The sequence below is a fragment of the Oncorhynchus masou genome, chromosome 12, assembly GCF_036934945.1.
Source record: "Oncorhynchus masou masou isolate Uvic2021 chromosome 12, UVic_Omas_1.1, whole genome shotgun sequence".
Classification (NCBI taxonomy): domain Eukaryota; kingdom Metazoa; phylum Chordata; class Actinopteri; order Salmoniformes; family Salmonidae; genus Oncorhynchus; species Oncorhynchus masou.
Genome location: NC_088223.1, coordinates 76,025,440 through 76,037,509, shown reverse-complemented (window position 1 = coordinate 76,037,509; position 12,070 = coordinate 76,025,440). Strand labels below are relative to the sequence as shown.

The window sequence follows — 12,070 nt, the reverse complement described above, 5'->3', positions numbered from 1 at the left end:
GAGGCAGCTGTCTATTGTTGTCTCTGATTGGGAATCATATATAAGTTGTCATTTTCTGTTTGGGTTTTGTGGGATCTTGTTTTCTGTATAGTTTCTTTGCCTTACAGAACTGTGTGCTTTTTTTGATGTTGTTATTTTACTTTTGGTGTCATCAAATAAAAAGACAATGTACGCCTACCTGTACGCCTACCACGCTGCGCCTTGGTCTGGTCATTCCACAAATGAGAGCTGTAAAAGTCCCCAAGCTGTTTCATTTTCAATGACTGAATATTTTGGACAAAAACTGACAAGTGTAACTAAGGCTGGGAATGTCAACACAATCAAACTAGCAAAGGCAATGATCACAAGTCCGTCATAATTTGGCTAATAGGCTAGTGTGTGTATATATTCATGTAACAAGCTAAAAACACAGAGCCTAACATGCTTCAAGAGGGCCACCATTGTTTCTGTTCCCAAGAAAGCTAAGGTAACTGAGCTAAACGACTACCACCCCGTAGCACTTACTTCCGTCATCATGAAGTGCTTTGAAAGACTAGTCAAGGACCATATCACCTCCACCCTACCTGACACCCTAGACCCACTCCAATTTGCTTACCGCCCAAATAGGTCCACAGACGATGCAATCTCAACCACACTGCACACTGCCCTAACCCATCTGGACAAGAGGAATACCTATGTGAGAATGCTGTTCATCGACTACAGCTCGGCATTTAACACCATAGTACCCTCCAAGCTCGTCATCAAGCTCGAGACCCTGGGTCTCGACCCCGCCCTGTGCAACTGGGTACTGGACTTCCTGACGGGCCGCCCCCAGGTGGTGAGGGTAGGCAACAACATCTCCACCCCGCTGATCCTCAACACTGGGGCTCCACAAGGGTGCGTTCTGAGCCCTCTCCTGTACTCCCTGTTCACCCACGACTGCATGGCCACGCACACCTCCAACTCAATCATCAAGTTTGTGGACGACACAACAGTGGTAGGCTTGATTACCAACAACGACGAGACGGCCTACAGGGAGGAGGTGAGGGCCCTCGGAGTGTGGTGTCAGGAAAAAAACCTCACACTCAACGTCAACAAAACTAAGAAGATGATTGTGGACTTCAGGAAACAGCAGAGGGAACACCCCCCTATCCACAACGATGGAACAGTAGTGGAGAGGGTTGTAAGTTTTAAGTTCCTTGGCATACACATCACAGACAAACTGAATTGGTCCACCCACACAGACAGCATCGTGAAGAAGGCGCAGCAGTGCCTCTTCAACCTCAGGAGGCTGAAGAAATTTGGCTTGTCACCAAAAGCACTCACAAACTTCTACAGATGCACAATCGAGAGCATCCTGGCGGGCTGTATCACCGCCTGGTACGGCAACTGCTCCGCCCACAACCGTAAGGCTGTCCAGAGGGTAGTGAGGTCTGCACAACGCATCACCGGGGGCAAACTACCTGCCCTCCAGGACACCTACACCACCCGATGTTACAGGAAGGCCATCAAGGACAACAACCACCCGAGCCACTGCCTGTTCAACCCGCTATCATCCAGAAGGCGAGGTCAGCACAGGTGCATCAAAGCTGGGACTGAGAGACTGAAAAACAGCTTCTATCTCAAGGCCATCAGGCTGTTAAACAGCCACCACTAACATTGAGTGGCTGCTGCCAACACACTGACTCAACTCCAGCCACTTTAATAATGGGAATTGATGGGAAATTATGTAAAATATATCACTAGCCACTTTAAACAATGCTACCTAATATAATGTTTACATAGCCTTATTCATCTCATATGTATACGTATATACTGTACTCTATATAATCTACTGCATCTTTATGTAATACATGTATCACTAGACACTTTAACTATGCCACTTTGTTTACATACTCATCTCATATGTATATACTGTACTCGATACCATCTACTGTATCTTGCCTATGCTGCTCTGTACCATCACTCATTCATATATCTTTATGTACATAATCTTTATCCCCTTACACTTGTGTGTATAAGACACTAGTTTTGGAATTGTTAGATTACTTGTTGGTTATTACTGCATTGTCGGAACCAGAAGCACAAGCATTTCGCTACACTCGCATTAACATCTGCTAACCATGTGTATGTGACAAATACAATTTGATTTGATTTGATTTGATTTAGCTAGATAGATAGCTAGCTGCAAGGAGGATGTCATATCATTGGAGGATTGGGTGAGTGAGTGAATTGTCCCATCATATCGTTTTTTGGTCGCTACACACAGCTAGAGATGCAGGTGTCATTTCGTTAGCTAGCAAGAAATGTGAATCGCTTTGCTAGCTAGCTATGCTGAATGAATGTTATCCAGTTAGCATTTCTCTTGTGTTTGCAAATTCACTCTGGCCAGCTATTTACTCAGATTTCAGAGCACTCTTGTCTGAGTGTGACATAGCACAGAATAACTGATACATTTATGAACGTGCAAAACTCGCTGAATATGACTGATGTCAGTAAACGTAGGCAAAAAACGTCATTGTTAGTCATGAACCCTCTATATAACATGTAAACATCCTGTCCAAATCTGCTAGGGTGAGTAAAATGCTCAGCGAGGTGTTCTCTCATTTGTGTCTGGAAGTAGCTAGCTACCAAGCTAGACAACTTTAGCCAGTTAGCTTGGGTGCTTGGTTGGGACAACACATGCATTGGCAGGCAGCTGCAGAAGGAGAGCAGGCCAATCCCTATCGTTTATCAGTGCAATTTTGACAGCCAACTAGTTGAAAAAGTTTGAGAGGGTTTATCTAATTTTCCTTTGTTAGCTTTTAGTTCATCTTGCTCTGGTTTGCATTAGTTGTTGATCTTGTTGTTGTTGATGTGCATATAGGGAAGAGTCTATATTCTATAATGTAAGAGAACTTCTGTGGTATTTAGCTACTCTACATATTTGCTGTAATCCATTCAAGTGAATTTTGTGTCCTTTGTCAAATGCTTTCTAATGATATAAAGTCGCGCTGTTGCGACTGCTTGTAAACACACAGCCCAGTTGAAAGTGAATGATGGCAGGACCTTATGGCAAGTGGCTTGTTTGCATATAGTCCTACTGTACCTCTGATTGGCTATGGTGCACTGCTCTGCGTAGACTTTAAAGTGTATGGGAGAGTCTTTCACTAAGATAACTGCAGTTGAATTGCCAATTTTGAGTTATGATTTTATACACTTTGACTCTGAGCCTTTTTAAGTGACAGCTTAAAGACATGCCCTTCACGCTAATTTAAACTTTGGCTGCACACATGATCTTTAGGAATACCAACCTCGGTGTGGAAATAAATATAAAACACAGGGAAACCACTTTTTTCACTGCACTGGGCCATGCCGTAAGTCATAGCAAAATGTGTATAATTGCAGGAAATTAGTTTTAAAACAGGAAAATGTTCTCTCCACCCCATGGCAAAATAGGTAAAATTGCAGGAAATTAGCTGTAAAACTGAAGAAAAATAATCTCTGCCCCATGGCAAAATTAGTAGGATTGCATGATGTTTTTTGTACAAAATTGCACTAGTTAAAATTGCATTAACTTGTGCAATGGCAAAATGTGTAAGATAGCATGAGCGCAACTCTCTCTGTTTGTTTTGCAGAGACCCCCCAACCAAATCTGGTTTAGGGCCCCCAAAGGGCTAGGGCCAGCACTGTGGCTTGCATAGGCTATATAAATGCACTGCAAGTAGATGATTTACACATTTAATAGCCTGGAGTGTGAACATGGATGCTATGAGTCAAGGGCGGTATATTTAGTCCGCATGTCTTTATCCACACCACCAAAACACTTGAGTCATACCCACCAATTTCACCTGTTAAAGGTCTGAACAATATATCACGCAATCTGTAGGCAGTCTATAGCATCTGCATCCAAACACTTGGCCCACTGGTGATTTTATTCGGTTTTCTGAGCAAAAGAAAAATGTAAGTTTTATTTTAAATGTTTTATTGTTGGACATAAAATACTATAAAAACATCAGCTCCAAGTGATTTTACATTTTGGAGATATGTTTCAAAGTATTCCCAGGCATATTAGAGTGATACGGTATATGTGATCGTATACAAAATGTAAGCAATGTTTGAAATTATGTTTTAGTCAAATCTTATAAATGTTTGGGCTTCTTGCGGTCAATTTGCAGGCAAGAAATTATTTGTAATTATGTTATGATCCCCTGAAAATATCGTCCCGCTGCTGAATCTAGTTGATGATCCCTGACCTAGAGTCGCTCTGGATAAGAGCGTCTGCTAAATGACTTAAATGTAAATGTAAATGTCGAGCACGTATAGCGACGATGAGGGGACGCTGTAGGATGTAGATAGAATAATCACTAAAACTCGTGTAGCCTAGATCCAATCCCAAGAAAATACGCATCTGTCTTGTTTTGCGCATTTGGCACCGGTTGTTAAAGTTTTATCACTTAATCGCAAACGAAATACCTGATGTGTTTGTTCTGCGTGCTATCCACAACTGCGACCGTTAGTTTTCTGTGAATGCGTGTACTGTCATCATCAATAAGCAGCTGGACCATTCGGAAAGGAAGCGCACACATTTCCATTCTGCGAGCTACAGAATAGAACAGCCTGCACATATTTTTTTGAGTGCGCAGCAGGGATAGCGATACTCCTGCATATGCTATGCTGCACCTGGAAAGAAGATTTGGATTACCAGATGAACTGTAGGCTATTAACTAACCCGCGCTCGCTCCACCGGACAAAATACGCATTTGCCTTTTAAATCAACGGACGCGTTGTGTGTCTCGACAAGCAGTGGGATTTATAAACCGAAGATGGGTGTTTGTGGATACTTTGTCGTGTCTTGGAAGTGCCTGGTGGTTCTGTCATTCAGGGTACTGTTTCTTGTCCCCCCAGGTTTGCCTGTCCACAGTCAAGGGGATTCCCAAACCGATAATAAAGTAATGGACAATATTACCGTCAGGCAAGGCGAGACCGTCTTTCTCAGGTAAAAACCCTTTCTAATTATTCATACACTGTCACTGGTTGCGAATGGTTTTTAAAAAAGTCATTACGTTTATATGATTCCAACGTTGCTTTGACATTTGAAATTACAAGAAAAGTGTTTGTCAGGTTAAATTATACGATTCATACTGTATGGTCATTTCCGCGTCATGTGCATTTTGTCATTGAGGGGGATTCCAGAGGATTAGCCTATGCCAGACTATGAAGCAATAGTCCCAGCAGTTAAAATTAACTCCAAATGATTGTTGTGTAACGTGTTGAACTAAGGTGCTTATGGTGGTGGAAGAATATTGATATGGTCCACAAGCTACGGAGCATCACAGAGATGTAAACAACATCCTATTGGGGGAAAAAATGGTTGAATCAAGTTGTTTCCACGTAATTTCAACCAAACAATTCCAGGTGATGACGTTGAATCAACTTGAAAAACGGATTTGCAAAAGGTAATCACTGTAAGGGAATTTCGTCTTTTTCACCCAACTTTTAACCTAAATCAAATTGCAGGGTTTAATTCACGTTAGTTGACAATTCAACATAATCTAAATCAAAACTAAGCACTGAACTGATGTCTGTGCCCGGTGGGATGGGATAAGAACTGGACTATAATAGACACTGGGGAATAGAGAAACGGGGAGTGCAGTTATGTTTTGCACATTAACATATTAAGTGATATTGCACATGCATACTGTAAATGGATGAGACTAGACACTTGTTAGTTATATAATAATAAATAAAAAAAAGCTAAACCTACCTGTGCTCAAAGTGTAGGCTGCTTTGGTCATAGAGCGCCATAGTACAGGTGTCATAATACCACTGAAACCTAGTGGTCAAACAGGGAAATGGATCCAATCGATTTTCCACCATTCATTTTTCCCATAGGTTGATTTTAGAAACACATAAAATTAGGGCTGTGCTTCGTGTAGGCTTATCCTGGTGTGACGTTTTGATAATCAGGTGACTTTTATCAATATATTTGTCTCTACTTACTCTCAGATTTGAAAATGATAATTAGCATAAAAGGGGACATTCGGCAGTCTCATCATGGCATTTGTAGTTCTTTATGATGGCATATTCATTTTTTAAAAATTATTATTTCTGTGTGTGTAGGGGGGGGTGGGGTGTAAATACAGGCAAATATATTGATAAAAGTCACCTTGTCCTAGAGATATTTACATGGTTATCAAAACATCACGCCAGGATAGGCCTACACGAAACACAGCCCTTATGTTAAGTGTTTCTAAAAATACCTTATGGGAAAAAAATAATGGTTTCTAAAATGTTTGGAACCATTTCCCTGTTTGACCATTTGATTTTTGACTCTTACTTTGGAACTCTATTACAGACATAAATAACACATAGTCCACCATTTTTCTTTTGATGTCGCTTGCATTAAAAAAATATATATATATAATTTGCAGTTTGCTTAGCTGTTTAGGACCTGCATTTACTGACCCCAGGTCAACCTGCCCAACAATTTGCTGACAAAACCTCATTGTTGATCATACTAATTGAATTCAAATTTAATTTACATGGGGCATACTATTATATATAAAATTATATTTTTCAATCACATGTGGGGGCTGAATATGTGCACAGGTGATATTTATTATTTAATCCAATTATCACATGAAACTCAAACAAGTAGAGGCTTGATTGCAAAATGCACACAGATACATTGATAAACTTGTCTGATATAGTATGACACGTCATGACAGTGCTTTTATAAATAGATTATTTTTAGCACTTCTCTGGGCAACAGGATTCTAATCAGATTTATGTAAAGGAAAGAATGAATGGGGCCATGTATCGTGAGATTTTGAGTGAAAACCTCCTTCCATTGAAGATGAAACGTGGCTGGGTCTTTCAGCATGACAATGATCCCAAACACACCGCCCGGGCAACGAAGAAGTGGCTTCGTAAAAAGCATTTCAAGGCCCTGGAGTGGCCTAGCCAGTCTCCAGATCTCAACCCCATAGAAAATCTTTGGAGGGAGTTGAAAGTCCATGTTGCCCAGCAACAGCCCCAAAACATCACTGCTCTAGAGGAGATCTGCATGGAGGAATGGGCCAAAAACCAGCAACAGTGTGTGAAAACCTTGTGAAAACTTACAGAAAACGTTTGACCTCTGTTATATACCCTTTGTTTGCAATGACAAAGTATTGAGATAAACTTTTGTTATTGACCAAATACTTATTTTCCACCATAATTTGCAAATAAATTCATTAAAAATCCTACAATGTGATTTTCTGGATTTTTTGTTTTGTTTGTCTGTCAGAGTTGAAGTGTAGCTATAATGAAAATTACAGGCCTCTCTCATATTTTTAAGTGGGAAAACTTGCGCAATTGGTGGCTGACTAAATATTTTTTTTTAGGACTCACTGTCAGGATTTTAATCAATTTAATAGAAGTTAGAACAAAAGTGATTTAAGTTTTTCATGGCTTAAGCAAAAACTTTCACTAATTTACATGCTACATTTCATCCCAAAAACTTCTGTCAGTGAAGCCATTGTTTTTAACTTGGGCAGCGTGTTGCATAACTGACGTGATGTTGACTCATCAGATGCCATGATCTAAATATGACTAGCAGGAGATGATAAGTCATAAAGAGATCACCGTGCAATTATGCTAGAAATTTTGACAAGTTAATTTGCAGGTTGCCTTTACTGCAAGACAGAGGGCCTGTCATCATCTGGACACAACTGGAGAGGAAATAACTTTCTTTCTGAGAGTCGTAAGCCATAACAACACATACTGAGGGCAGGCTGCATGCAAAATCTGTTATCCGGATGTTTCCGGTTTAAGAAAAAATAACTGTGGTCTTCTTACACTGAGAATATGCAGCTTTAGATGCATTTCATCAATGAAACAATGACAACAGAAAGAAATTCAACATCCACATGAATTCAAAACACACTTTGGCACAGCACTGGATAAATGTTGTTGTGCCTTAAACCTGGAACATATGTATAGGCATACTTGTCTTGATTGAAAAGGACCCTCAGTTTGAGCATATACTACCAAAGTCCGTAAAATAAGAAATATGGTCTGAAATAAGTGCTATAGGCTAACAGGGTGACTGTGCTGTTCTTAACTTCCAGTTGTATATTTTGTGTGGGAAGAAATATACTTCAATCACACTATTCCCTGGTGTGATCCGACACAATTTGAATTATTCTTGCTTCATACTCTTTGAAAACATTTCCATTTCATGACACCATGTTTGCTCAATTAGACACAACAGAAGAGATGTTAGTTATTTTTGTTGGTTTAGGTGTAACAATGGATACAATTGTCTCTTATTCCCTTCAGATGAAAATCTGAATGGGTTGTGTATGTATGGGCCACTGTAGATCTGACTACAGTTTGACTGGAGTAGTGCAGTTATTGTTGTTGTCACTGAGTTAGCACAATGCTTACCTCACCAGACATCAGCCCCTCTTAAATATACCTATGTTCTCCCAGTTCAGTGAGAAACTATTGTCAGGCTGTTCTTGTCTGTTTAATATCCAGGTTTTCCTCTAGGATTTTGCCTGTGCGTAGCTCTATTCGGTTTCTTTTTATCCCCCAAAAAACTCCTTAGTCTTTGCCGATGACAAGCATACCCATAACATGATGCAGCCACCACCATGCTTGAAAATATGAAGTGTGTTACTCATGTTGTTGGTTTTGCCCCAAACATAACACTTTGTATTTAGGACATAAAGTTGATTTCTTTGCCACATTTAACGTGATGCATGTTTTGGATTTTTTTTAAATTTTGTCCAGGCTTCCTCCTTTTCACTCTGTCATTTAGGTTAGTATTGTGGAGTATCTACAATGTTGTTGATCAAACTTCAGTTTTCTCCTATCACAGCCATTAAACTCTGACTGTTTTAAAGTCACATGGTGAAATCCTTGAGTGGTTTCCTTCCTCTCTGGCAACTGAGTTAAGAAGTACACCTGTGTCCTTGTAGTGACTGGTTGTATTGATACAGCATCTAAAGTGTGATTTAATAACTACAACATACTCAAAGGGATATTCAATGTCTGTTTAAAAAATATATATATATTTTAACCCATATACCAGTATGTGCACTTCTTTGTAAGGCATTGGAAAATCTCTCTGGTCTTTGTGGTTAAATATGTCTTTAAAATTCACTGCTCGACTAAGGGACCTTAAAGATACAGTGCATTCAAAAAGTATTCAGACCCCTTGACGTATTCCACATTTTGTAACGTTACAGCCTTATTCTAAAATTGATTCAGTCATTTTATTAATTTTAGAATAAGGCTGTAACGTAACAAAATGTGGAAAAAGTAAAGGTGTCTGAATACATTCCGTATCTACTGTAAATGTATGTGTGGGGCACAAAGATGATGTAGTCATTCAAAAATCACGTTACATGTTAAACACACCATGTAACTTGTTAAGCATGTTTTCACTCCTGAACTTATTTAGGCTTGCTGTAACAAAGAAGTTGAATACTAATTGACTCAAGAAATTTCAGCTTTTAATTTTTAATTAATCTGTAACAAATTCCAAAAACATAATTCCACCTTGACACTATGGGGTATTGTGTGTAGGCCAGTGACACAAAATCTAAATGTAATCCATTTATAATAGAGGTTGACCGATGTATGATTTTTCAAGACAAAAAAAAAAGCCGATACTGATTTAATCGGCCAATTTAAAAAAATATATATATATTTTTTTAATATATATTTATATTTTACCTTTATTTAACTAGGCAAGTCAGTTAAAAACAATTTCTTATTTTCAATGACAGCCTAGGAACAGTGGGTTAACTGCCTGTTCAGGGGCAGAAGGACAGATTTATAACTTGTCCGTTTGGGGATTTGAACTTGCAACTTTTCAGTTACTAGTCCAACACTCTAACCACTAGGCTACCCCACACACACAGTTTTGTAATAATGTCAATTGCAACAATACTGAATGAACAATGAACACCTTTATTTTAACTTAATACATATTATGAGCTTTTGGATGGGTGTTCTTAAGGTGATTTCACAGGTTGGTGGTATTTTTTGATTTAGCCGTTGCTGACCCCATGCTTACATCTTTATCACAAATAAGACACCTTGCTTTCCCTGGTGCCAATTCCATGTAATAGTCCTACACTGGTGCTCTGCTTTTCTCAGCCATTTGTAAAACACACACACATACACACAGCTCTGAAGTGTCAATGATACTGAAGACTCTGCTTAGGAGACAAATACTCTCAACTGTTTGAATAAAAATAGAGTTTAAGTTACCTGTGATGAATGTTGAAAACAAACTGTAATTTCAATATGCAGGAAATCCTATTTTAATAATGGGCATGGTAAGAATTGACTACCAAAATTCGAGTCATAATTGCCATGACACCTTCTAGCAAAATCTGCAAAGTGGTTCCTTCATTCATTTATTCCATAGGATATTTTTTAGATTCACTTAAAATAACGTCTGTGTTTCATGTAGGCTTACACCACCTTGCCAATTTTATAACTGTGTAGATATCCATAGGACAAGGTAACTCTGATCAATATTGGATAAATATAAGCGAAGATAAAAACATTTGTAGAGTGGATTTAAGTCTGCACGAAACATAGACTTTATTTGAAGTAGATCAAGACATTCTCTATGGAAGACATGAACGGTAAAATAACGAAGGAACCCCTTTCAAGGAACCCCTTTCCCCTATTTCTCTCTAAACCATATACCTTTCACTATTACGAGCCTGCTGCTGCCTATCACCCCACAATCAGACTTCTCTATCTAATCATAGACTTAACTATAATAAACACACAGAAATATGAGCCTTAGGTCAAATCCGGAAACTATCACCTCGAAAACAAAACGTTTATTCCGTTCCGTATTTTATCTAACGGGTGGCATCCATGAGTCTAAATATTCCTGTTATATTGCACAACCTTCAATGTTATGTCATAATTATGTAAAATTCTGGCAAATTAGGCGGCCCAAACTGACTCTGCGTGCAATTAACGCAAGAGGTGACACACTTTCACCTGGTTAATATTGCCTGCTAACCTGGATTTATTTTAGCTAAATATGCAGGTTTAAAAATATATACTTGTGTATTGATTTAAGAAAGGCATTGATGTTTATGGTTAAGTACACATTGGAGCAATGACAGTCGTTGATTGATTGTCTTTTATAAGATAAGTTTAATGCTAGCTAGCAACTTACTGCATTCTTGTAACAGGCAGGCTCCTCATGGAGTGCAATGTAATCAGGTGGTTAGAGTGTTGGAAATCTGTCGTTCTGCCCCTGGACGAGGCAGTTAAACCACCGTTCCTAGGCCATCATTGAAAACAAGATGGTGTTCTTGACAGACTTGCCTAGTTAAATAAAGGTGTAAATAAATAAATAAATACATAATAATCGGCAAAATCGGCACCCAAAAATACCGATTTCCGATTGTTATGAAAACTTGAAATCGGCCCAAATTAATCGGCCATTCCGATTAATCGGTCGAATTCTAATTTATAATTCAGGCTGTAACAGAACAAAATGTGGAAAAAGTCAAGGGGTTGAATACTTTCTAAAGGCACAGTATCTGTATGAGTAGCAAGAGTGGAAATAAATACAGTATTTATTGCAGAAAACCTTTCTCTCATTTGGTGGAGGGGGAACTCTACACAACATTTTGCCTCAAACTCTCTGATACAATCTTTCCTTAGCAATGGTGCTTGTCCCTACCATGTTGTCAGCTAATGTATCTTCACTCCTTATCGCTGTCAATATGAATCAAAGTTACTGGACTGAATCAAATCTCCATACCTTTTCAGAGCAGAGGCATAGTGCTCACTTAACTTCACTTTAATAAACAAGACCGGCTGCTGCATGCCGATCAAGCTGGGGGTTTTCACCTCCGTCCTCATTTTGAATGCAGCACTAAATAAGTGTTCGAATGACTCTGGGTGACGTGGATGTACAAAGATGACCAGTTTACCTGCCTGTCGCATGCACATGCAATACTATGTGAATGATGAGAAATATTTGAGTTTCGTCCACCTACATATAATCTGTCAGTACTGAAGTTGGTGATTAGCACCCAGTGGTGAATGTTACCATGGTGACCATGGTAGACTGAGG

General features: G+C 39.1%; 1 protein-coding gene across 2 annotated transcripts in view; it reads left to right on the top strand.

Annotated features, from left to right (window-relative positions):
* The window catches only part of LOC135550820 (opioid-binding protein/cell adhesion molecule-like), a 428,940-nt gene that overhangs the window by 297,598 nt on the left and 119,272 nt on the right, over window positions 1-12,070 (top strand). The window contains exon 2 of one of the 2 annotated variants that reach the window (XM_064981951.1): window positions 4,867-4,957. In XM_064981951.1, coding sequence (XP_064838023.1) covers window positions 4,867-4,957 — 91 coding nt within the window. Of the gene's footprint in view, window positions 1-4,499; window positions 4,958-12,070 lie in introns of those variants that run through there. The other variant, XM_064981950.1, reaches the window with a different exon arrangement.